Source organism: Podarcis cretensis (assembly GCF_951804945.1).
Source record: "Podarcis cretensis genome assembly, chromosome: 9".
In the NCBI taxonomy this organism is placed as follows: domain Eukaryota; kingdom Metazoa; phylum Chordata; class Lepidosauria; order Squamata; family Lacertidae; genus Podarcis; species Podarcis cretensis.
Window position 1 is genome coordinate 30,954,378 of NC_137178.1, and position 27,994 is coordinate 30,982,371.

General features: G+C 41.1%; 1 protein-coding gene across 4 annotated transcripts in view; it reads left to right on the forward strand.

Annotated features, from left to right (window-relative positions):
* The window catches only part of LOC307224076 (uncharacterized protein), a 132,754-nt gene that overhangs the window by 81,140 nt on the left and 23,620 nt on the right, over positions 1-27,994 (forward strand). For 2 of the 4 annotated variants that reach the window (XR_013842404.1, XR_013842405.1), the window contains 3 exons: positions 1,691-1,797; positions 9,331-9,437; positions 10,624-11,245. Coding sequence is in view for 1 of the 4 variants with exons in the window: in XM_079990567.1 (XP_079846693.1) it covers positions 9,331-9,437; positions 24,198-24,394 (304 nt within the window). In the remaining 3 variants the exon portion in view is untranslated. Of the gene's footprint in view, positions 1-1,690; positions 1,798-9,330; positions 9,438-10,623; positions 11,246-24,197; positions 24,395-27,994 lie in introns of those variants that run through there. The other 2 variants (XR_013842403.1, XM_079990567.1) reach the window with 2 other exon arrangements.

A 27,994-nucleotide genomic window follows, 5' to 3' on the forward strand; every position in this document is an offset into this window, starting at 1 on the left:
AATTACCCAGGTGTACCACAGTGGCTTTTCACTCAACACCTCTGCGTATTACCCAGACACTGCCAGACACAGGATGCTAAACTAGATGAACGGGTTGATATGGCACCTCCATTGTTAACTGGATGTTTGGAAATTAAAACTCTTCATAGAAGTGCACGCCTTAAAAACCTAACATGAACCGCACATCTTAAAAGCTAGTACCATTCAGTGTTAGTTGTTTGTAAGTATTTTAACAAAAGAATGCCCTCAGAATGCATGAAACTACTGTTTAGTCACTTGAACACAACTGAAAAGCAAAGTATAGGGAAGCATAATGATTAAATCTGTTGAAGCAATTAGAAAGGTCTGCAGCTTGGTGGTAGAGTGTGTGCTCCACACACAAAAGGTCCCGTATCCAGACTTTGACATTTCTAGCTGAGAGTTGGAAATCTCTCTCTCTGAAACCCTGGAGAACTGCTACCATTCAGTGTAGGCAAAACTAAGTTAGATAGATTGTTAATCTGACTTGGTTGAAGGAAGGTCTTCTAGATACTGACAAATGTGCACACAAGCCTTTGGAATGGAATGATGCTAAATAAATTTATGAAATTGTGCTTTTGCAAATAAACAATTTGATCCCCAATGGAGCCATGTGACTGGAAAAGAGAACTTCATGGGGGGGGGGGAGATGCAAAAAAGGGAACAAAGAACAAAACATCCACAGACATTTGCTTGCTTTCCTCTTCAGTTTCCAGAGTTTACAGCTATACAAGAACTTACTTGGGATGTAGGATGTGGGAAGGGATGTAATTTAAAGCTATTATACTTAGTGAAACAGTGCTTAGTGAGAACTGCAGGATTTAAAAATACTACTGTTTTTGTTGATGCTGTTGTCGTCATCAACATTGGCTTTGTTCACGTAATTTATCTAACGCATATCAATACTTCTAAATGAAATGTTTGCATTTCTATGAAAATCTTTGCCCAGGCATTCAAAGATGAAAGCAGTGAGACTTACTGCAACTAAATAAAGTTCTCCCCGCCCTTTCCCCCCTTATTGCATGGGGACAATCTATACAGGCTTCCATGCCACAGTAGTCAGTATTGTGCGTGGGCATGAATAGCCACAGCTTGAATTTGCAGGATGCCAAAGGCTGTGAAAAAATATACCTTTCCCAAAGGAATTTAAACAAGTGTGACTGAATGAAAAGCTTAAGAATTTGCCTTTCACAAGACTTCCTGTCCAGTGTCCAAAAGGTTTCCTGCCTGCTTTGCATTCAGACATATAAATCCAGTCTAGCTGAATTCAAGGTATATAAAATGCAGGCAGTTCTCCTGTTATGGGTAGGATCTCTTGGCGGATATAAACTGTCACAATCAATCAAAGTCTAGTGAAAAGGCTGCATTCCAGGTGGCATGCATAAGTTTGGTTGGAATCCCAATCTTTCTAGTACTGGGACTTTATACGTGAGAATCACTTCTTGCATTAAAAGCAATTGTGCATGGGAAGAACAATGCGACTACTTGAAAGGCATAGGATTCTGCAGATGAAGTAAATGCAAATGTGAAGGGACAGATCTATAGCAAGTGTCTATAAATTTCCTTCCATGGAATGAATGGTAACATGGTGACTAAAATGATTGAAGCATGCACTAAATGATTTAGACATCATCGTTGTCTTACGATATTCTGTTTCATGTTTATTTTCTAGGGAAAAGGGGGAAAAAACTTGGAAAAAGGCCAAGGGATAATTCAGCAAGTTACTTAACTAATGAGCACAATGGCATGGTCAAGAACGTACAAATTTCATTGATTTTGGTGAGAGAAAATAAGCTTGTACTTATTTGCTTTACTTAAGTAGAAATCTAGCATGTGAAGGAAATGACTAGACTACAACCCTTGACTCTAATATGCTAGCTTTCTATGATCACATCATGGCAATCCACCGTATAAAAGTTGACCTAAGCCATAAGTCCTTTTGCACATGTTTGGCATGTATGGTTCCAACACATGGCAGAGGAGTTTGCTGCCCTTGCCCTGACTTCTGTAGCCCTATTCAGGCATCTCTAACAGCGCTCTAACAGCGCTTAAATGAACCCACAAGGACAGGAAAGATGTGTGAATGTGCTAGCTCAGACCCTTACCCAACTTAAAGGATGATGGTCTGCAGCGGGGAAGCTTCATGTAGTTGTGGAGGTACTTGCACATTTTGGAACCCTGCTTTTTCATGCAAAATAAGTGCATGGCCCTGCCTACCCCACAATCCAATATCATTGCTGTTTTCTAAAGTCATTTCACCATATTTGACTAAAGGATTAAGAACAGCCCCACTGGATGTCTATGGGAGGCCCCAAGAAGCAGAACAACACCACTCTTTCTCATTTGCAGATATCCAGAAAAAACCCTCAGTCCTGTTTCTCTCACTTTCTGCTATTTGCACATGCTAGAAGACTTGTATGTGGGAACTGCCATTAATTTGCTGGTGACACACAAATCCTGTACATAGTAATTACTTTTCTGAGCCTTCTGTGGTTGTTGTTTTTTTTTTTTAAAAAAAAGCTAAAATGCTTGGGCAATTTTTCAGTTTATTTACTTACTTATTTAGTTGCAGCATTTATGTTGGCAGCCCAATAACATCATTCTCTGAGTGACTCACAAATACAACAGAGACATGGACTGAGGACAAATGCAATCCAGAAGACAGAATGTTGGACCTGGAGATGAATTGAATGCTTGCCCAGCCAGGAAATCACAAAGCAGCATTCGGCATGTCACTCTTTCACCTTGCCATTAAGAATTTCCACTTTGTGGGTTTGTTTAGTTTAGAACAGGGATGGGAAGACTGTGACCCTCCAAATGCTATCAGCCTCAGACAGCATGCTCAGTGTCCAACAATATCTGTGGTATGTGGCAGGGCAAGGGAGACAAATTCCCTACCCTTAGGTTAGACTAACTGTTTATTCTTTTTGTGAGAGTGAGACTGATACAGAAGGAAACTTTTAAGCTTTTAAATCTAATCAATCAATCAATCAATCAATTAAGGAATTTTCACACCAAGCACACTTCCAAGCAATAAAATACGATATACTTGCATATTATCAGGCCCCATTGAGAACTTAAAATTTTCCATTGATTCTCCTTTAATGAACTGATTCTATTTGAGCAGTGCTGTTGTTGTTTTTGTTTAGTTGTTTAGTCGTGTCGGACTCTTTGTGACCCCATGGACCAGAGCACGCTAGGCACTCCTGTCTTCCACTGCCTCCCGCAGCTTGGTCAAGCTCATGTTGGTAGCTTCGAGAACACTGTCCAACCATCTCGTCCCCTGTCGTCCCCTTCTCTTTGTGCTCTCAAACTTCCCCAGTGCTAGGTGAGTCTTTTTAGCTTGGATGGTCTTAGTGCTGAGCTGAAACATTTTTACCTCCAGCAGCTGCAAACAGCTCCCCATATCCCACAAGTTTTGCATCCAGTCAGGGGGGAAGGGGAACATGCTCCCTTTACAAGATGCACCTTTATGTTGGGATGCACACTGCAGAGGAATGTCAACCTGATTTAGGAATGTATTTGGATTGACATCTGGATACACATCCAAATGCAGGTGCCATTGCAGACACAGGAAGGCAAGAAGCTGCCTTATACCAGATGAATCCGTTGGTCCACTGAGCTCGGTGTTGTCTACACTGATTGACAGTAACTCTCTAGTGTTTCCAGTCCTACTGGCAACTGCTGGAGATTGAAATTGGGACCATCTGCATGCAAAACAAATGCTGTACCACTGAGCTACTGCTCTTCCCCTGCATTGAACCACCATCATATCACATATTTGGATTTGCATCCATAGAGAACATTGGCCCCAGGGCCGTCTTTAGCATATGCTCCACCGCAGTGCAAAGATACGCCTAGCGCCCCCAAATTTAGTTTAGCTGCCCCCAGATGAGAGTAGGATTGCCATATGTCTGGAATTTCCCAGACATAGGCTGCATCCGGTTCTCGAATGGCAGCCCATGTCAGTAGTGTAGAAATCTCGATTTTCTTTTGAGATTTCACAAAAAAGCTCAACACTTTTCACTTTTTGAAATATGGCAGCCCTAGATGGGAGTCCAGTAGCATCTGAAGGACCACAAGTTTCCCATTCTTGACCTATATTATTGCAAGCACCAGAAACAATTGCTGCACATGGGTATGGAAAGATGTGCAAAAGAGTGAAAGGTGAAAGTGGGCTTGTGAGTATTTTTGTAGCCCCTGAAATGATTACCTTTAGAGAAAATCAAATGTCACATAAATGTAGAACCCAGATTTTACTCTCAGTAGCCAATTGCTATATTCATAGTTCCCTGCCATTATCTTCTGGCACCTTTTGAAATTACGAAAGCTACTGGCATCCTTTCTTATTATGAGGAAAGGTTTACATCCACTTTTCCCTTCTACTGCGAGAAAAAGAAAGAATGAACTGAAATTATAATGTACTCTCATGCAATTTGGCTCTTAAAACTGTTCACTTTATCCTATGGGGGCATCATGCTAAGTACTTTCAAAAATCGAACGGGATATGTTATAGCTCAGAGCCCAACATTTAATGATTATTCATTCAACCAAAGAAACACTTTCCTAAAAATCCTGTCTGAGGTAGTTTGTAACCAAGACTCTGGTCATCTGGAAAATCGCTAATGGAGAAATGGACAGGTATAGGGAGAATCTGTTTTCTTACCCTTCCTTGCATTACTTAATTTCAAGGGATTTTATTCCACAGCCTTTTCTTTCCAGCTTGTTAATGCTTTGCATTTTGGAATGTGATCTTGATGGTTATTTATGCTCTATCTCTCTCTCCCCCCCCCCCCAGTTATGCATTAAGCATCTGGAATCCATATGGAATCTTTACTTTTTTAATTTAGTGGAGGCATCTTCAGATAAGAACAGGGAAGGGAATTGGGCTGACTGCAGGACCAGGAAGCGTCAATTGGCAGTCCTGGAAAAAGGACAAGAAACTCATTTTGCTTGTCCTCAGGGACCTAAGAATCTAGTCTCCTCAGCCACCTGGGTTTTTAAGCATTATTCTTGGCCTAGGCCCTCAGTTTTAGAATGGTAAGGGACTTAAAGTTGCTCCTCTTCCATCCTTGGAGTCTGAAGTCTATCTGCTATTACAAGAGAACACAAAGCTTGGGGGCAGGATATTATAAGCTTTCAAAACAACAACAACACCTCAATTGAGGCATCTAATCATAAGCCTGCATTTTTATCAAAGCTTATATTTTTGATCAGGGCCTGTATATTAAGATGAGCTTAAAGATTTTCAAATGTTTCATGCCAGGCAGAAGAGCAGCTGCCTAAGAACCTTGGCAATGTTTATTCTCCTGGACAAGGGGGCCCCCTGATTTATAGCAGAAAACAATTCTCAAAGTCGTAAAAAGGGAATTACAGGCTGAGAGCGAGGACACTGACCTTGCATGTTGCAAAGTACAATTAAGCTGTAAGAGTGGTTAAATTAAGAGTTGGTAAATAGTAAAATAAAACCATGTGCCTCCCATTAAACTTGAGCCATATTTTCCTAAAGTTGAAAGGTCAAGAGCAGTGAAAAAGGCAACTGGCTTGGCTGGAGAAGATAGGTTTCTTCCTATCTTATTCTGAGGCTGGAAACTGTTCCTTCCTTTTTTACTTTGAGAAGGTTTATTCTTTTAAAAGGTTATTTATGTTATGTATTAAATATATTGGCTTAAATGTAATTATGCAAAGGATTTAGAAACTAAGAAATGTTAAATCCTTATGCTAGATTCTTATTTCATATAGTTGAAAGAGATCACAGGGGCCATCAGCCCAGCCCCCCTGCCAAGCAGGAAACATCATTAGAGCACACATATGGTTGTCAGGCCTTTGTTTAGAGACCTCCAAAAGAAGGAGATCTTTCAATGATGATGTGAACTCAAGATCCTTGACATCTGTTTAAGATAAAAAATTAAGATTAACCATTTGTTTTGGAGGGCAATAGGGCAAGGAGGGCAAGAGGTGAGCTGGTAATTAAGGTTCCTTGTTGAGACACATGTAAGATATATTACTACTTATTTGTCATTTATAGATAGAAGAATATATAGCTTTTTGTTTCCCATAAAAGGGCAAAAGGAAATGGGTGTATCTTTTGTGATTGGTTCTAGCAAACAGCCAATAGGAATTTCAACCAGGCTGATTGGACAGAGGCAGCCACAGGAGGAGCAAGGGGGCTGGATTAAGGAAATATAAGTGCTGGCCAGATTGGCAGGAGGCCAGTCCAGAGCTTGGTAACCATATACCACTGTGCCTCTCATTTATTTGTCTGACAAATAAATTATTATTTTAATTTCTCTATTGCTGCGTTGAATATTTCATTCCAGCTAAGCGTTAACCACAAGCAGGGTGCTACACAATAAAGATACCACTCCTCCACAAAAAGGTTAATGACACAAGGAAATAACAGGGGTATCCTGGAAGATTATAGACAGCGGCTATGAGAGTTGAATTCATTTAAAGTAGGCTAGGTGTTCCCTTACCATCTCTTTTCCTATCTTGGGCTGCAGTTCCCTCCTTGCATCAGTTATTCTGTTATCATCAGGTTGTGCACTGCCTTTCTTTTGGGTGAAGACAGAGGCAAAGTAGGTGTCGAGTAGTTCCGCCTTTTCTCTTCTCATCCAATAGCATTTCTCTATCTTCTCAATATTAGGCTGAGAGACTATGAATGGCCCAAGGTCATTCAGAGAGCATCATGCTGGAGTAGGAATTTGAACCCTGGCTTCCTAGTTCCTAATCCAACAGCCTCACCACTACACTGGATCTTTAATAACACATACACAGAATAATTGTATTTTCTGAAGTATATCATGGACATGTTTGTACAGCAGAAGGAGGGCATTTTAGTCAATATGGTACATTTTTGTTTTCTTGCAACTTCCAAAGTCAATTCTACATACAAGTTACCCATTCAGATCCCTGTTTAAGTACCTTTTTCAGTGAGAGTGAATAAGAGAAGAGCTATACTCTCAGACTGTTATGGTTTCTTCCTTTCACAAATTTAAATGAATTTCAGATTCCAGCTCAGTATCAAGCAAGTGTATGAGTGTGTTCCACATCTTCCTGAAACTGGCAAAATAAATTTGCTGTTGAAACTGATGAGAAAAAAAAATGGGCCTGACAGACTGAATCTGGGCATCCTTTCCTGGCTTTCCCCTTGCCAAATCATGATCACTGAAAAAGCAATTCCTTCCCTCCTTGAATAAATGCCATAGAGCTGTTCCAACAAGAACAGCCACATAGACCACAGAAGAGGAGGAGTGCTTATGTTCAATAGCTTAGAACTTGTGTGCCTTAGAAAACAATGCATGCTGAAGAAAATTAGCTGATAGAACAAATAACAATACTTCATGGAACTGGGGACATGGATATTCATCATGTGATAATTATAATATCCATTGATGGCTGGCATGTGTGAATGTGCAATTACAAATAAAACAGCACCGACAGAATATTCACATCATCTCAGTTGTTTCCAGTGGGTCAGTTCATATATTTAGCTTCCAGTTCTCTATTTACAGTGATTAAATGTAGACAGTTCAAGTGATGTACATGCATGTGTGTAATACTCCTAGTCTACATCTGTTTGTGAGGAGCTTTCTACATTCTGCAAAAGAGGGTGGAAGAAAGAGTGAAAGTGAAATGATATGTATTTACCCTTGGAGATGTACAGATCACCTCCCGTAGGGAGGTGGTGTCCTGCCTGTATATGGAGCATGTGCTATTGGCCTTAGAATGCAATCTTAACTCCATTTACCTTGGAGTAAGCCCCAACGAATTCATTGGGACTTCCAAGGAGACATGGTGACACTTGCAATGGAAGTTACATTTTAACTGACTTTTAAACTTTTGATAGTGTGTATTGGCTTTCTCTCCTGAATCATTTGGAGTAGTTCTACGAAATACTCACTGTGAGTGTTCCTGGCCTGTGAAAACAAGAGGTTTGGATAATAATGATCACAGAATGGATGGTACAGCTTTCTAGTTGGGGGTTGGACAATAGGACCTTCTGTTTCCTTTCAGCACTATCAATCTATAACTCTCTAACACCATCAATATGTTGTTACATCCTTAAGTATTTATGTTTTCAGAACAGGGGAAAAACATATTATGCTTTCAAAGTTGCAGGTTTGCTGTCTGTATAGCAGTAGACATCCCTTGAGAATCTACCCGTTGTGAATATTTGCCATTGTGAATTCAACAAGGGGTGATGAAACTCTCAATTCACATGCTTGAGTAGCTGACTAATAAAGAAAACGGAGGAAATTACACAACTTGTGTTCTCACGCAAAAGCAGGGCATCAGAAGTACTTCAGTCTTGAAAACAATACAGTGGTTGTTCCCACTATACCAAGGACAGAGGAAGAAGCAATGTGTTCAAGCTTCAGGAAAGTGTACGTAGCTGAAGCAGGAGAAAATGACTTCCTAACCATATGAACAGTTCAGGAACGAAACAGCCTCTCTTGGCAGGTTGTGAAATCTCCATTCTGTGAGGTTTTCAGGGCATGTACTAAATAGATATGGATTGTGGATAATTTGGATTTAGGATATTGTGAGTGTGGGCAGAGTGGCAGAAGGAAGAGATGGATCAATTCACCTATGGAAGCTCTTTATAATTTGGAATAATTCCTTAGGCTACAGCCTGGAATTCTGGCAACTGGATTCTTAGATAAATGAGTATGGGCTTCTAGACATTCATTCATCTGATACAGTTCTCTTCAGAATACAGATTGGTCTCAGAATAAAAAAATACAAGCGTATTTTGTAGTTTTACTGTTGTGGCTTTGGAAATAATTTTGTACTATTTTATACCAATCTCATACATTTTTGGGTTCTATTTGGGCAGATTGGATTGGGTTGTGTTTCCTTGTTGTACTGCCTTTGTCACCTTGGGTGGACTTGGTGCAGAAAGACAACTTATAAATACTGAAAATAAATAAATGAAAATAACAGGGGATCAGATTCTGCCTAGCCTTTTCCCTGTCATGCTTACATTCTGTATTCCAGAATATTTTATTGATGAAGGGAAACACTCCAACATGTGATCCCTGATACAGAACTGGATTCAGAAGGGGCATACTCCCAGGAGAGTCCCCCCGCCTCGCGATGCTGGAGATAAGTTATAGGAAACAAAATATGAAAGCTAACGCTGTTTTAGCTGGGGAGATCTCATAATGGTGCTCTTTAGTAAGCCAAGAGAAAAATAGAAATGTGCAGATGCCGGCATTTTACAAAGCTATTCTATCCTTTCTCTTCTCTTTCATGAATGGTGACACTGAAGCTCGTACCAATACTGTGTTGACGTGTTCAATTTGTCAGGTGTCGAGGCTGCCTTGATGGAAATGGTGGAAGACAAGCTGAGCTACCTCAGGCATAGAAAACAGCCCCTCTCTAATTTTATTGGCTTTGAGGAGAGGAGTTTCTGGGTAAGTGATCTTTTTGTCAAATGTGTGCAATACAAGAAACAAGCATCTAAGATAGCTGAAGGACACAGGAGATGTTGCTGCCCACAAAGGTAGGAAAGGAAGGAAGAAAATTAACTCAAATGCCACTAGTGTTTTTTAAAACAGCAAGAAGCAAAAGGGGGAAATACCACAGCTCAGGTAGAGCACCTGCCCTGCAAGTACAAGGTCCCAGGTTCAGTCCCCAGCATCTCCAGATAGGACTAGGAAAAGCACCTGCAGGAAACCTTGGAATCTCACTTCCTGTCACAGTAGACAATATTGGGCTAGCTGGACCAATGCCCTCACTTGTTTTAATGAAGCTTCCTATGCTTTGAAAACCCATTGAAGATCACAGAAACCTGCAAATAAAATGGGAAAGTGGTAAAGGGTGGCTCCAAAAGTGAAAAGTACAGTAGTAGTATAGGCAAACAATCCTGACAGATGGATGTTTTTCAGTTCTCACTTTGCTTTGGAAAGTGGAATTTAGGGAGGTTTACCTTTAAGTGCAAACCAAATCAAGTTCTTCTCAATGTCTAATAATAAGGGAAGAATTAAAAGGTGTAGTCTTTAAAGTTTTGAGGATGCCTGGGTTCAACAATGACACCTTTAGGCAATAATCCTATGCAAAACTGACCTGGGAGTGAGTCCCATTGAACTCATTAGGGGCTCCTTGTGAGCAGACATGCACAGGACTATACTGTTAATGTAATTTGAATATACTGATATAAAGTTTTAGAAAGCTATCCTTCTGAAATCTTTAGTTTTCTTACCATCATCAGGACCGATATGTCATTTTCTTCTCTTTCTTCTTCCCCAAAGAAATCAAAGAAACCCTTGGCTGAGAAACTTGGTGAGGATATTAGGGTAGATATTGCAAAGGGAATAGAAACTTTTAAGAGGCTGTTAATTTTATGATGGCAACATAGCCTGTTAAATCTGAGGTAATACTTGACTCTTTGTTTTAGTCTTTTTCGTGTTTGTGAAATACTGTAATTTGAGGTAATTTTGTGACTGAGCATATTGTTGCCTTAAGGTAACAGAAGCTAGCTCTGCTTCCTTTATAGGGCTCATGATTATGGACTTCCTGAGGAGAATTTTCTCTTATATGATAATAAATGTACCTTTGGATTTGTTCATTTTCTAGTGAATTTTTTTTTTATGGCCATAGGACCTGTGGCATTTGATAAGGTGAACTTCCTGTTATATGAAGATAAATTTGATTTTGTATTTGTGCATTTGATAATGAAAAAAGAGAAGAAAAGTCTACAGAACCTGCAATATTTGATTTTAATGAGCCTCTAAGGGAATATGGAGTGGCTATTGAGAATGGCTTTCTGTCTCCACACAATTTTTAGTCTGGTGGTATAGAAATGCTAACACCAAGAGGATATTTTGATTGTCAAATCAGACCCTGCTCAGGGGGATATAGTGGCTTTGATTCTGGTGAATCTATGGCTGGTTCTTTTCTACACCTGCCTTGCCACTGAAATGCTCTGATTTGGAGCCTTATGCAGGCAAGGAGTGGTAGCTTCCTAACCACTTGGACTTTGGGCAGGTACAACAGGGGCATTTACAGCAGAAGAAGTCATCAGAGGTACATCTCTGCTTAATCCTAACTCCCTGATCAGGGATTGCAGATCAGGGTTAGGATTTAGCACCTTACAACATCAACAATACTGAGTCTCTTGAACCATATCTATAAAGCCATTCAACACCAGTGAAGGCACATTACATCATCAAGAGGGGTTGCTGTTGCAGCTTGCAAGAACTGCAATTTCTGAATGACTATCTTCTGAAAAACTCTGACCCTCTGACCAGCAGGGGAAGGTCCAAACAGACTGGCACTGCAGTGGTCCAGCCTTGAAGTTACCAGTGCCTGAACTGGTAAAAGAAACAAAGCAAAATACTTTGTGAAGGCACATTACACACGGTGAATGATGTGAATCTTTGGTTTCCCCCCTTAGTCATGTTGCTCTCTCCCCACACCCCTTTCCACAAGCAAGGCATTTTCTTTCATCTGGGTATGATGTAGGAGAAGAAAGAACTGGACCTGCTCTAAACCCCTTATTTGTAGCACAGAGACTAATGAACTGCAAAGGTTTTTTGTTCCTAGTAACGCTTGTAATAGTTGCCATTCAACTGCATTTTTAAAATCCAAATAAGAAACAGAAAGTATGCAACTTGACTATGGGTTTTGTGGTTTCCCTGTAGGAAATACTTTTTCACCCAGCATGAAATTATGCTATAAATTTAATTGCATAGGATGCAGCACAGACCAATAACTAAATAACATTCCGTGTTTAACCATCAATATGTTTGTCAAGCATGCAAAGCAATGAATAAATGGATGTTGCCAAATTTGTGTCAATAACCCCCACCCCCATTTCTCATGACCTACACAACCTGGTCCCATCCTAGTTGCAGGCTGTCATAGGGGACAACAATCTTCACTGGCTTCCCCTCTCCTGCAGGTTCATGCCCCCTCCACTTCTGGCACCACCAAGAAAAGGAAATCTGCACAGATGGGGCATTGCCTGCCTGCCTCCTTCTAATAAATAAAACAATAATAAATATAATTATTAATTTATAACCCATTCTTCCTTCACACTGAAGCACAGATCAGCTTATAACACAATATACAATTTAAATACATATTTACAGAGAAAGAGAGAGTAACACATCCACTGTGAAAACAGAAACACTAAGCCCCAGCATCAATAATCAACAGGTTCATTTCTTAAGGCCTGGAGAAACTGATACATCAGCTAAAATGAAGGATTACCGAATGATATGAGGTCATCTTGAGATAACACTATGTAGGTGTATCTTTCCATTCCAGATGCTGGCTTTTTATGGGAAGAGGATTCAACAAGATTTCCAAGAGAGAGCATCTGTTTGCAAAGTTTTGAGGCTGGCAAAGTTGTACAAATCAGTTCCATGGACTAATTCTGATCCATGTTCATCAGGAAAATCAACAAGTGTGTCTTCCAGTTTCATATTATATTTTTGTAAAAGAATATTTTCAAAAACTTTGTGTGACTTGGTGTCCAGCGTCCTGCCCATTTAATTTAAATGGGTCTACTATGAGTATTACTTAGTTAGAAACCATCCATATAAATTTAATGACAACTTCAATAGCCATATCCAGACATTTCCAACTAACGTGCAACTCTAGGGCAAAAGGCATATTTTTCCATCAACATCTACCTAGAGACATGTAAACCAGTACAAATTTATTGCAATGTTCCAGTTCAGTTTATTTGTTGATATTATTCATTCCACTACTTTGGAGAAAAATAAAGCCAAAAGCTCTTCAAAAACGACGTTCATTCTGAAGAAACAGTAACATTATATATGACAGACTTACATTATATGCTTCTTGGCAACGGGTTCCCTCAGATATCCCAGACAAAAGTCACTTTCTTGTTTCAAATTGGTATGCAAAACATGAACTCTGCCCTGCTCAACAACACATCCGGCATGTATCAGATTAATCTTCGGCACAGTCTGTACATACAAAATAAACATCTATCAAACAAGAATATCCAGTCATTCCTGAAGGTATTGAGGCAGATAGAGAAGCTAAAATTCATCTACAGCACTTTCTGATGCTGCTGTTTATTCTTATCATGTTATTTGATGGTAAATCTCTCTTAGAGTGGAGAATGCATTGTGAAGTTTAATTCATATATATCATCAATGTGTCTCCAGGGCTCCAATTGTCAGGAAAAATGGCTCCTACCTCCTACCTCTCTTCTGCCCTACAGGGTATTGCTGCTCTTTCCAATAAAGCAACATTAATTTGGGGGATTCTCCTTTCATTTTTTTTTCAATGAAGCTTTACATTATTACTTACACACACACACACACACACACACACACACCACTCTATTCTTGATTCCATTTACATCTATTGGGAAAATTAAGCAATTTTATTTTATTTTTACTGTGATCTAAATATGCCACTGGGAAACCCTAATTTCCACATTTTATCCCACCCTTCTTACGGAGTGACATATCGAATGCCCCCAGCTTTATCCTCACAACAGCCCTGTGTATTAGGTTAGGGTGAAAGAGTCATCCAGTGCTCTGATCTAGAGGCAGGATGGGCTATAAATATTCTGAAATTAATAAATAAGAATAGTCCAAGATTTTCCAATATGGTCAGCTAGTCTGCTCCAGAAACACATCAAGCAAATCAAGCACCAGTTCCATGTTTGACAATGGTACAAGATAAGCTTTAAATTTATCTTGGGTGCTATGCATGTTAATAGATTTTATAATGCCTGGACCATATTTCCAAAATCTAAGGCAATAGGTGACATGGCACATAATCTAGGCAGAGTTGGATTTGTCCCATTTCCACTAATATCAAAAGAAAATTTTAACATAACTGGGGAGCATAAGTAAAATCAGTTTCTTCTGACTTATAGTCATGGGAAAAAGAAAGTGCACCCTCTTTGAATTCTGTAGTTTTACATATGAAGACATTATAACAATAATCTGTTCCCTAGCAGGTAAATAAAACCTCAGATGAACAACAACACATGACATATTACTCTGTGTCATGATTCATTTAACAGAAATAAAGCCAAAATGGAAAACCCATTTGTGGAAAAACTAAGTACACCTTATGATTCAAAAGCTTGTAGAACCACCTTTAGAAGCAATAGCATGAAGTAATTGTTTTCTGTAGGACTTTATCCATCTCTCACATTGTTGTGGTGGAATTTTGGCCCACTCTTCTTTACAACGTTGCTTCAGTTCATTGAGGTTTGCTGGCATTTGTTTATGCACAGCTTTCTTAAGGTCCCACACAGCATTTCAATTGGGTTGGGGTCTGGATATTGACTGGTTCTGTTCTTTTTCAGCCATTCTGTTGTAGATTCACTGGTGTGCTTGGGATCCTTGTCCTGTTGCATGACCCAATTTCAGCCAAGCTACAGCTGTCGGGCAGATGGCCACACATTTGACTGCAGAAGACTTTATTACAGAGGAGTTCATGGTCGATTCAATGACGCCAGGTTCCCAGATCCTGTGGCTGCAAAACAAACCCAAATCATCACCCTTCCACCACTGTGCTTGACAGTTGGTGTTAGGTGCTTGTGCTGATATGCTGCGTTTGATTTTTGCTAAATGTGGTACTGTGCATTATTACCAGACACCTCCACTTTGTCTCATCTGTCCAAAGGACATTGTTCCAGAAGTCTTGGGGTTTGTTCAGATGCTACTGCAAACCAAATCTGTGCTGCCATGTTCTCTTTAGAGAGACAAAGCTTTCTCCTGACAAACAAACCATACTTGTTCAGTCTTTTTCTAATTGCACTGTCATCAACTTTAACATTAAACATGCTAACAGAGGCTTGTAGAGCCTGAGACGTAAGTCTTGGTGTTTTTGTTTTTGTTTGCAGTTTCTCTGAGAATTGAATGGTCTGACCTTGGGGTGAATTTGCTGGGACGTCCACTCCTGAGAAGATTGGCAATTGTCTTGAATGTTTTCCACTTTTGAATAATCTTTCTCACTGTAGAATGATGGACATAAAATTGGTTGGAAATGGCCTTAAAACCCTTCCCAGTTTCATGAACAGCAGAACTTGCTTCTCTAAGAGCATTGTGTTATCTTTCCTCTTTGGCATTGTGTTAAAGCACATCTGAATGCTCCAGACCAGAACCCCCCCCCCAAAAAAAAACCTTGGCTTTTATAGAGGTGGGCACACTTGCAGATGATCAATTGAGCAAGGGAATTTGATTAGCAGGCCTTGTCTACTACTTAGCTTCTTGATTCCTATGGAAACAATAAGGGTGTACTTAGTTTTTCACACATGATTTCTGCATCTTCATTTTATTTCTGTTAAAGAAATCATGACATGGTATAATATGTCATGTGTTGTTGTTCATCTGAGGTTGTATTTACCTAATTTTAAGACCTGCTAAGGAACAAATGATTGCTATTATGTCCTGACATGCAGAACCGCAAAATTCAAAGAGGGTGCACTTTCTTTTTCCCATGACTATACACCCATGATTTTTTGGGGGGGACGGGGGAATCAGTTTGTCATTTTAAACCCCTTCCTGTTTTTAATCTATAGGTTAATTAGGCCGTTAAACCTCTTGTCAACAGCAGTGATAATATAAACAACCGTGATCAAATCAGATGAGTATATCTCATATGAATCTCAAATAGATGTTCCTTTAAAAACTGATTCAATTGGCTGCTGAGGAAGAGAGAAAGATTATGAAAGCATTATACACTTAAGAAATGCAGAATCAGAAGAAAATATCAGAGCATTGGTAAAAAACAACAGCAGCACTTCTGCTTTTAAGATAGTTTTTGGTCACGCTCTTTTTTGCGTTACATCCTTCCACTGTAAGGAGTGACCCAAAAGTAGGCCAGTTCCTTTCAAAGTTCCTGCCCTGCTATCTCAAATGCCTTTCACTAGAAATGTCACACAGCTCAAACTAGGCAGGGTACATGCGAAGAATTCATTGTAACATTTCACTGCAGCCCATCCCAATGTCAGTATTTTAATCCTTTTTTGAACCAGTTGCCAATCAGAGTGTTAATCACGGGCGTGAGCGAGATCTTGCAGAAAACACATATTTCTAGGAAATGAGTTGAGTACACATAATTCTGTGGGATCAAATCTTATATGAGCAATAGTTATAAAAATATAGCCAGAGTAGCCTGTGCAGATCATTCCTTACTCAGCCTTTATTTAAAAGGAGAACAACCTTTATCTAAAAAGATTCCTGATTAAATTTTAAAAGTACAATTCTGGTGCAAGTCATGTGAAATGTTGACACTGTGAGGTTTTTTGTATGTATGTATGTATGTATGTATGTATGTATGTATTGTGGCATTTGTATACCATCCCATCATGTAAAGTTCTCTGGACAGTTTCCAATATAAAATAAATGCATAAAACCAGAAAATCAAAACCTACATAGATACAGGAAAAAACAAAACTCACCACACCCACAAAGTTCAACACAGATTTGAAAATTCAGTAGCTACTTAGGAAATGTTGAACCATTCAGAAAATAAATCCATTACCTTTGCTAGTAAAAGGAGGAATAAATAGGTAACGTTCAGACTGAGTGCTAAATAAAAATGAAAGGGGGGAGGGCCATAGTTTAGTGGTAGAGGACCACTTCAAAAAATCCCCAGATTTAACCTGTGGCATCTCCAGTTAAAAGGATCTGGTGGCAGGTGATTTGAAAGATGTCTGCCTTAAGACCTTGAAGAGCTGCTGCCCTATGAGAGAAACAGACAATATAGCGGGCTAAGCAGACTGTGCAAATAGCTTGACCTGGTATATTGCAGCCTTCTTTGATCTATAGAAAAGAGTGTTTTAAAATGCTTGCTGAAAAGTATGGGTTGGTAGATGTGGTGTAAATATGGTGCTGTTTTGTGGAGTGTTTATTATTAGTGCGTTAGTGCCATCTGCTGTTACATGACCTATCAAGGCTGCATTATTAAGAGGCACACTGTTGAATTCAGTTCGTCTCCAGCACTTAAGTGTTTAGGACTTGGGAATTCAGTAAAGAAACCCAACAACAACCCAGGGTTAAGAAAGCAGTGGGCAATTAGCAAAAAGGCCAATCAATTGCAATGTAGGGAAGGGGGAGCAATGTAGGGAAGGAAGACCCAAGTATAACCTGACCACTATTCATTGTGCTCACTGGGATTGCAACCCGTAGCACATTATTGGTGAGGGTGCCCCAACAGGAGCTGTTTATTTAGGATAAAAGCCTATGCTATAGTTCAGGGATGAGGATTCTTAGCCTGGGGTGGGAGAAGGACAGAACACAATCCTCCAGCCCTCAGTGTTTAGCCCTTGAAACCCTTCGCAGACCAAACCCTTCAACAGCCCTGCTCAAATGTTTACCCTGGTTGGAATGCCCTTGTGATGTGACAATGCCTCTTGATCACCTAGATGGAGTGTGTGTGTGTGAGAGAGAGAGAGAGAGAGAGAGAGAGCGCATTTGATTTCCACATGGCTGGAATGTAGTCTGCTGTCACAACCATTGCTCCACCCAGTTCTGCCCTGCCCCTTCCTACCACTCATCTGTGGTGCCTAGAACACCCACCACCACCCATGAGGGAGTGGGGTCATCCACCTGAAAAACTTTTCCCTCATGCAGTAGGCCCTTCTCTTGGTTTTAGTGTATCTAAAAGGTAAAGGGACTCCTGACCATTAGGTCCAGTCGTGGCCGACTCTGGGGTTGCGGCGCTCATCTTGCTTTACTGGCTGAGGGAGCCGGCGTACAGCTTCCGGGTCATGTGGCCTGCATGACTAAGCCGCTTCTAGCGAACCAGAGTAGCACATGGAAACGCTGTTTACCTTCTCATTGGAGCAGTACCTATTTATCTACTTGCACTTTGATGTGCTTTTGAACTGCTAGGTTGGCAGGAGCAGGGACCGAGCAACAGGAGCTCACCCCGTCACGGCAATTCGAACCACCGACCTTCTGATCGGCAAGTCCTAGGCTCCCGCCACTTGCATCCCTTTAGTGTATCTATGTGGGGTTTATTATCTGTTCGGTTGGTTGCAAGTCACTTTCAGTTGCCCTGAGCAAGATAAAGCAACTAACAAAGTTAAACAACAACATCATAGGGGATCATTCCATCAGGCAAGCCGAAGTGTTTGCCCTCATGGAATGATCATCTTGGTGCAATGTTGAACTCCTCCCAATATTTTGAACAGTAGTCTCAAGCCTTTCTCCATAGAAGCCAGCTCCTGGGGGCCAAGGCACTTTGGGGGCTCCCAATGTGAATGCTCAGAGGGCATTTGGCTCCGCCCCTGGCTCCTCATGATGTTGCATGTGCAAAGTCAGGACATTGCGTTGGGCTCCCCATCATCTTGAGAAGCTGGCAGCTCTGCCTTCCTCTGTTCTAATACATCCATGTGCTCTTAAGAGTCTGTCCACAAAATGTTAAGATTCCACTTTTATAAACCTTTATCCAATTCTGGAAGATATTGGTTACAGTTGTGAATATAGACTATGGAGTATAGTCCACATTTGGATTTGATAGGAAGTTCTCCTAAGCCAGCAACTCATAATTGGTCCAGAAACTGGCATTTCTGATCTCCGTCTGTAGTAAAAAAAGAATTACTGGTGAATAGCATGGTGGTGTAACCTTGCCATTCATGGGTTCATTGTCTGATCTTTACATCAAAGGTGACCAGGGTTTAATATTGTCACATGCAATTTTGTCTCAAAAGAACTATGTGTGTGATTAATCCAGGAGCAAACCTGTCAATTCAGTTCCGTGTGAAGGAAAGCTGCTTAGCTACTCAAGCCTTAAAATGGAGCTCCACTTGGCAGATTGCCCAGCAACAAATGGAATGGGGAATGGTGGTCAGGCATGGGGGAGTCAGTGCATGCTATTGAATGTAAATCCCAAATTCAGTAAATGTGCTTCCCCAAGTAGGATATCATCACTGAAATTAGGCACATCTGGGCATGCCTTTGAATAAGTTTAGAAGGCAAAGTATCAGAGAACCGATCACCAAAGATCTGTTATCTTGCACGACAATGCACATGACATTTTAAGAGGCAGACAAATCACCTACAAAACCTGATTTCTTGTCTATTGCTCAGACATGCTGGAAAGAGGGCTACATATGGCATGTTGGAGCTTTTTGGATCAATTTTGATTCCACAGCAAAAGCTTGAAAGACTTTTGAATGTGGAGACTCTCAAGTCAGCAGAGGAGCTGCTGATTAGGAAAGACAAACACACACACAATCTGGTGCATGTGAGGTTTGGCCACAAAAATGTACCACATAAATCAGTCAAGAGAGCTTGAATAATTCCTGGGGCAATCGGCACAGCTTTAGGCAAATTACTTTTGGCCTGACTTTCAAAGGCACCAAAGGATCTGTATTAACTTCTTCACCTATAGCTTTTTCATCTTTGGGATGTTTACCAAAACTGGAAGTCTAGCACTTCTAAAAATATTATTTTCTTAATGTATCCATAGAATTGAAAGTGAGGATTGTCTAATCAGATCCCACCAGAAATATAAGGGCAGATGTCCCCCTGTCACACAGAATAAAAAATAAGGTGTGGATCACAGAGCAGGCTAGTGAGACTGAGCTTGGTGGACATGGAATCCTGACTTACTGCTGAGTAGGAGGAAATGGGAAATGGGAAATGTAAAACAGTGGGTGGGAATGGGAATGGAATGGAGTATCCTGGAAAGGGGCATAGCTGCCTGGCTGGAATCGTGAAGGGCAGCACTCCACACTACAACTTTTTGTTGTTCCCACCGGCATTGAAGTGACCACATGGTTTTCATTGAACCGGCTGAATGTGCCTTTTGGTGCAGATGCCATTCTGGGAAATGACTGGTTGCCCATGACGAGAGCAGAGCTGATGCTGTTTATGTGTGCACATTTAAAATACAGCAGCACAAAAAGAAAAGATTTCCAAATGGTTCAAGCGAAAGGCTTTCCTGCAGGAGCAGAGCGCTTAACCAGCCGCCACAGCTTTGACAACCACCTCCTGGCTAAAATACTTTTGCTCCGCTTTAGAGGATTAGATTTCTTACTGCAGAGAGAGTTTAGATAGTGTGGTTTACAGTCTAAGGGAAGAGTAAAAAAACACACACCTAATGTTGTGCTGAAGACAACAAAGAAAGCATTTTCCCTTTTAAGATAATTATCATCCGTGTTTATAGTGATTAAGCTACAAAGATTAATAATCAACAACACACAAAAATTGCCTGAAGGCAACACCTGAGAGCTTAACATCAGTAAAGGCTTCTTAAGTTATTGCTCTCCCTCTCTCTCATCAGTGGAAAAGGTTTCATACACTGCAGCATTTTCATCTTGAGTTCATCTGAAACGGAAGAAAGCCGGGCTTTCCTACCCATAGCATGGGAATGCTGGGAGACTTTGATCCATTGTTTGTATATCAGCTCTTTGATAATGAGTTACAGTGTACTGTGGTTTTTAAAGCATGGTCAGATGGTTCTTTTATACTTAGAGCTGTGCCAGCGTTTCCATGATCACCGTGTCACATGTGCCTAGCGTTGCTTGTATTAATTTGTTCCAACCTAAAACATGATTACTTCCGCCTTCCCTCCCCCACACTCCTGGAATGAAAACACAAGGCACTGCAAATGGGTTCAGTTGTGGGCCACAGCCTTGTTGACGTATGTGTTTGATTTGCAGTCAACTAGCCAAAGGCAATCTCTCCCCTAACTCAGCTCTGGTGCATTTGCTACCACGAAGAGAGTTAGGAAACGGCATCTCCTCATGCTCACCTTGAATAGGCAACCCTCCTTGGACAAACCCTCAGATCCCTGGTGTAGCAGGTGTCTGCTCTTTGCAATCTTCAAAGATCTCAACAGCTGTCACATAGAGGAAGGAAATAGCTTGTTTTCTCCTGCTCTGGAGGGCAGGACATGAACTAATAATAATAATAATAATAATAATAATAATAATATAATTTATTATTTATTCCCCAGCCACTCTGGGCGGCTTCCAACAGAATATTAAAATACAATGGTCTATTAAACATTAAAAGCTTCCCCAAACAGGGCTGCCTTCAGCTGTTTTCTAAAAGTCTGGTACTTGTTTTTCTCTTTGACATCTGGTGGGAGGGCGTTCCACAGGGTGGGAGCCACTACCGAGAAGGCCCTCTGCCTGGCCCCCTGTAACTTGGCTTCTCGCAACGAGGGAACCACCAGAAGGCCCTCGGTGCTGGACCTCAGTGTCCAGGCAGAACGATGGGGTTGGACTGGTTTACTGGACTGAGGCTTCAAGTTATAAGAAAGCTGATTCCAACTATACGATATATGATATCTTTATTGTCATTGTCCATGCAGAACAATGAAATTGAAAACACCAGGAATAACTTTTTTTGACAGTAAGAGCTGTTTGACAGTGGAACGGACTCCCTCAGAAGGTGGTGGACTCTCCATTTTTGGAAGTTTTTAATCAGAAGTTGGATGGCCATCTGTCATGTATGTTTCAGTTGAGATTCCTGCATTGCAAGGGTTTGGACTAGATGATCGTTGGGGTGCCTTCCAACTCTACAATTCTATGATTCTTTGAAGGCATGTGCTTTGCTACTAAGCAATAGTCCTTCCCCACTGAAAGGCTGACTTGTGTAATCCTCCTTTCATCATTCAAATACCTCTGGGTACTCACAAATGTCTATCTCTCCACCTCCATCTGACTCCATTGAGATCATAATGGTGCCCTATTCAAGTGGGAAAACACTCTAAGCCCAATAGCTCTCTTCTTTTTTAGGGCAGAGAAAGCCCATGTTCCCTGAACACTGTTGCCTCAATGGACGTTGGGAAAGAGGAGCCTGGGTGATGAGGCATCAAGCTAGGTGACTGGGAAGTGTCTTCAGAGTCTATTTCCTCCAGCGTTGGAGCTATTGAGTGCCTGCCTTTTCCCAGTGTTTCCTGATTGCACAAGTCTGCAATAGATCTTTAGGGTACAAAGTACCATTCTGACATTTGTCCTGAGTACTACTTGTATGTTTTCCATCACTCAACAACATCATTCAACAGGGATATCGTCAGCCATTTGTGACTGCAAGGCAGAATAGAGCAGAGCTTTGTTCAGACATATCTGATACTTGTAAGGGCTGGTCCTGTTGAAAAACTGATCATTTTGGCTGAGTTACAAAACTTTTTCAGTGGCGTGCAAACCTTGCAGAAGCAATAATTGATTTTTTTTATTTTCAAAAAATGTTTTCACTAGCCATTTCAAATGGAGTAAAGGACTTGTCATCTTTTGGCTCATCACCCAAACTACAAACTGCAGCTACAAAAACAACATGAATAAGAAGCACTCATACTCGATTTAGCTCTTCAGCGGATCAATATGATTGAAGAGATTAGGATGGTACTGGCATATCAGAGCTCCATTAATGTCAGACCACCAGGTTGGACATTCAGGGACTGCTAATAGATAGCACATATGCTGAGTTGCATGAACTTGACAAATTTAGCATTAGCCATCTTTGCACAGGATACTAAACTATTATGAGTTGCTAAAGTTCAAGCCATAGGTGAGAATGCAAGGTTGTATAACTAACCATGGTTTGTTGAAAAACAGGATACCATGTGTAAAAGTGAAACTAAACTTTGTTGAAGACTTACTTACAGAAGTTACATTTGAAAATGTCTCATAGATAGAAACAGTTTGTTGAAATGAATTTGTAAAAAGATTTTGCATTGGGAATAACTAGTTTGAATGCAGAGCCTAAATTTGGGATAGGAAAGCCTTCTGTGTACTATCATCATGAGTTCCAAATTGTTTTGTCCATTGATAAATAGCTATCAATTTGTAACATATATTTTAAGAGGATGGGAGTAGAAAATTTTTGTAAGCCTGGTCTACTTTCAACCTCGAGAGAGAAAACTATCTGGACCTATTGCTGCCTGAGTATGTTGATATCTCTTTGGGGTCAGGGAGCGCTTTTCTTGGTAGGAGCACAATTATGGATAGGATTGTTGGATAGGAGTGGATTATGAAGTATATTGGGACGTGGGTGGCACTATGGTCTAAACCACAGAGCCTAGGGCTTGCCGATCAGAAGGTCAGCGGTTCGAATCCCCACGACAGGGTGAGCTCCCGTTGCTCGGTTCCTGCTCCTGCCAACCTAGCAGTTTGAAAGCACATCAAAGTGCAAGTAGATAAATAGGTACCGCTCCAGCGGGAAGGTAAACGGCATTTCCATGCGCTGCTCTGGTTTGCCAGAAGCAGCTTAGTCATGCTGGCCACATGACCTGGAAGTTGTATGCCAGCTCCCTCGGCCAGTAAAGCAAGATGAGCGCTGCAACCCCAGAGTCGTCCGCAACTGGACCTAACGGTCAGGGGTCCCTTTACCTTTAAGGCAATTAATCATACCGCACAGATACACTTGACCCAATAAAAAGCAAGTAACTTTTTCCCTTGAAATATTTCAGAAGAAGTTGGGTAGGCATCTTACAGCAGGTGACTTTTAGCAATCATCACATCCTTATGTATCTGGTTTTTCTGACGTTCAATCCACATTGACCTTGGGGGACAAGGTGGGTGAAAGGCTAAATAAATAAGTGCATATCTTTAAGAATATGAAATCAAGACTTGCAAGGTTATAGTTCTATGCATATATATGTATATATTAAGAAGTCTCACCATGGGTCTCACTAAGTGCATCTAGATTTACAGCCCTAGGCTGTTGTCCTATACTTGCTTACTTGGGAGTAAGTGCAATTGAAGTCAGAATTTCTTACCTTTGAGCAAACATGCATAGGATTGACCTATAAAAACTATTTTAAGGCTCCAATCCTATACCTGAGAGCAAGTCTCCTTGAACTCAATGGGACTGCGCTCAGTCATTTACCCTACTGCATCCCATGCTTTATTTGATGGTTAAAAATAAGGTTTCTTTTCTAAAGAGATACACACTGAGCAAATTCTGCTTTGACTACTGCTGAACTCTGAGGTCAAGAGGAAAATCGATCTCAGGTAAAAGTTAAGCCCATTGAAAGAAATCACTGGATTCTCCTTCTCCACTAATAATAAAAATGCACTTTTCTGTTGACATAGGACTATTACTGTCATTAGGGTAGTTTCTTTAATTTTCTTTCCCCTTCACCTTTAATTTAAAATAAGGGTCTGGCAACCCTGGTTCATTCTGTATGTCACACTGTCTGCTTCTCTTCCACTTTCTGATTATTTTGACCTCTAGATAATAAAGAAGCCCTTTCAATTGCTTCTGTTTCAGAACTGTCATCAGGCGGTAGCTGCGCTTCCTGCCAAACGAGTGAGCAAGGTGAAATCACAGAGCTACAGCTATGAAAAATGGCATGTTTGGCTTTCACAGGAGTGGAAGGCTGCATGTAACCTTTCTTTCAAACATCCCTCTGTCACCATGCGATCCCACCAGCCCTGGGCTCATTCTAGCTTGTTCACAAATCAAAGGTAACTGACAGAAGCCAATGGGGGTCACGTAAATCACCTGCTAACGGGAAGAGAGAGGAACAGGGAGAGAGGATGTGTTGTACATCCCAGCAGATAGTGATCCTGGAGAACCCCACAGGTGTGCGGACGGAAGGTCAGAGAAAAGCTTTGGTTGCTCCTTATGAGCAAAGCATATTTTGCAAATTACTTAAAAGTGATTCACACCATCAAAACATACTTTATACATCAATCTTTAATCATCTCCATTCTATCTTGTTCTAGGAGTGTAACAATCCCTGACTGCATTAGGATAGGCCAGTTATTTGTAAACTCAACCAGCAAAGAAATATTTGGTCAATTATTGTCCAGCATTGGCCTAGTAGTCAAAGCATCTACAGAGTACATTTGTATCAAGTCCACTTACCACTTAGGGGGCAGGCGGTGTTGCAGCCTGGCGCAGCCGCCATAGTTCACTTCTGGTGCTGGCACTGAACGTTGGACCTAACAACGTGTATCAATGGCCAGGGCATCGGATTCAGGCCTGTCTGCAAATTGCCCAGTCGTGGGTGGCCCTGGAGACAGGCTCTCCTCAGAAGCAGGCCCAATGGAGCATTCAGGCTTCCCTTGGGTCCACTCCTTGGGCTTAAAAGCCAGAAAGCCCTGAGCCCTGCCTATGTTTTCAGCTTTAATTATGCTTGCTTGGCCTTGCTGTGGACTTCATTGGTCACCGTATTTGGGGCTGGGTAGAAATTTATCTACCCAGAAAATTTGTTCCACTCCGGTGTTTTTGTCTACCTCACAGTGGTCATCACAACTCTGGTGGTTTAGGCATTGGGTAAGCCTTAAGTCTTGGCTGGAGGGGAGGTTGTGTCTCTGCCTGTCCCTCTGAGAAAAGGATATCCTACTAAAGAGATATGTGAGGAGTTGCTTTTGTCCTAGATGGGGGCTAGAGCCACAGCACTCATCAAGACAGCCATCCCGTGGGGTACTCCTACTTGATATAAGTCATAGGACTCTCCCGCTGTTGCATGGACCCTGGGTATACTTCCGGAGGGATGCGGGTGGGTTAAACCACAGAGCCTAGGACTTGCCGATCAGAAGGTCGGTGGTTCGAATCGCCGTGACGGGGTGAGCTCCCGTTGCTCAGTCCCTGCTCCTGCCAACCTAGCAGTTCGAAAGCACATCAAAGTGCAAGTAGATAAATAGGTACCACTCTGGCGGGAAGGTAAACGGCATTTCTGTGCGCTGCTCTGGTTCGCCAGAAGCGGCTTAGTCATGCTGGCCACATGACCCGGAAGCTGTACACCGGCTCCCTCGACCAATAAAGCGAGATGAGCGCTGCAACCCCAGAGTCCGTCACGACTGGACCTAATGGTCAAGGGTCCCTTTACCTTTTATACTTCCGGAAGGCGGGCTTGAAGTCAATGGCTGTATCCAATGCCTATTCCAAACCTCTAATTGTGGCCTTATTTGATCCAAAAAGCACTGTTTTCTGCCTGGTTTATTGCTGTGAAAAATGGGGTGGTGGGTGGCGCAGTGCCTTAGCATACAATGAGCCAAACTTAAACTGATTACAAAAATCCAAGTTACCCGTGAAACATTTGCAGCTGAAATAAAACAAAAATTGTCCTCAAAATTCTCTTCTGTGGATGATTTTGATGCTGAATATTCTCAAAGTATTTCTCTCTGGAGGAAAATCACCTGGGAGCACCCTGTACTTTAATTAAAGTTTCATGATGTAAATTATTCAGTGATAACAACAGCAAATGTTGGAATAGTTTCCTAATATTCATAGAGTTTTATTGCTGTCTGTGTTTCAGCCAAATGATGTTTGGTTTTGATATCGGATATGTAATTTGCAATGTTTGATCATTGACCTGCAATGGTAATAAACATCTGGCAGTGTTGACAGCTGACATGGAATTGCATAGCATACTGTGTGTGTTTTTTTCATTTTTTACCACCATGCAACATCATCCATATCAGCAGCTGCCAAAAAACTTCTGCAACAGAGATCCTGTACATTACATGTTCCTAGGTAAACCCGCAGTTCACAAGGCAGAGCATTGACCTTACTATCACCTATTTTGAACTGAGAGTGTTCCCTCTCACGTATCCCTTTGGCTGTTTGTGAACTATAGATAGAGGAAGATCAGTCATGATGGAACAATATATCCTTCAGCTGCCCTTCTCAATGAAGGAGACCCATTAAGTCTACAAATTACAAAGGATAAATCAGTTATAACCCAGAAGGCTGTTTACACTTTGGCATGCAATGGAGTCATTTTGTCTTATTTCTGATGCTCAGTTGAGATGCCATGGCTTACACATGCACAAGAGGGAGTTATCAGGAGGTTTGGGGCAACAACAAGGATTGTAGCATTGCAGTTTTGAAAAGAAATAAAACCAGAGTGGGAAGAACTCCAAAAGAACTCAATGAGGACTGACCAAGGAGCTGATTGGCTGTGGGGAGGGAAAATGGAAAATATGGCAGATAAGGAAATGGAATCAAGTCTTCTGTAGGGTCAGGCTGACCAACTGTAGCAATGGACAGAAACACACCACACTGACAATTTGTTGCAAACCCCATTTTTTTGTACTATACAGTATGAGCACTGGCATGTATTTTTTTTGTTAACAGCATTTGAGAATTGCCCCATATTCCTGTTTTTCAGGTGCAGAAATCAATCTGAGTTAGGGAGAGAAAGGGACTTAGGCATAGCTGAAGTATATCTTAGATTTTGACCTTTAGTGTTTTTGGTTCTACCCCAACTGCACGGACTGCCTCCCAATGTTGTCAATGAGCTCACTGTCTCCCACTGTCCCTGCTTCTTGTTTATACATGATCCATCAAAGATTTGCCTTGCTAGCAGTGTCTTTCTTTTTGGTCAGCCTAGCTTCCCCTGCATTTCCTGTCTTGAAAGAATTTTGGCAGGTTTACACATGACACTACATTGCCCTGGAAAGTGGAAAGTCTGTAATTAGACACTGTGTAATCAGCTGCCTCCCACTGGCAACCAGTCTGCCTTAAATCTGCCATCACAATTAATCAAGAAATCCCCTCCGGGGAAGTCACTGCCTCCACAAACCACTAACCTGTCAATTATGGGATTTACGTTAACACTTGCTACTACCAGCTCTATGAAAATAACATCCTGTGACATATAAGTGGCCAGAAGAATACCATCCTTATAAGGAGCATGTTTCATGTCAGTGCCTGAGAGGTAAAAACTGAATCCTTACTCCTGTGTCACGTTAGCAGCAAAACTCCCACTCACCCTTAGCAGGAATGACACCATTGTTATTTGCAAATGTAGGTATTCATTCAAATTATTAATAGTGTGACTGACAGATATAAACATTGCAGCAACTGGTTTATTTTATTTCTAATACCTAACAGTCAAATTCATAACCCAGTTGAGATGAAGGGTTTACTTCTACTCAAGGCAACTGGAAAAAGCTAGATTCTTATTACTGGGCTGTTAATCAGCTTAGACTTCACTATTTCTTTGCTGTAATTCAGTTGTACACCAGCAGCTAGAGAAAATGTGGAATAATAACCAGTCACCTACCTAACAGGATCACAAATCCTTAAAACGATTTGGTATCAGATTGATACCA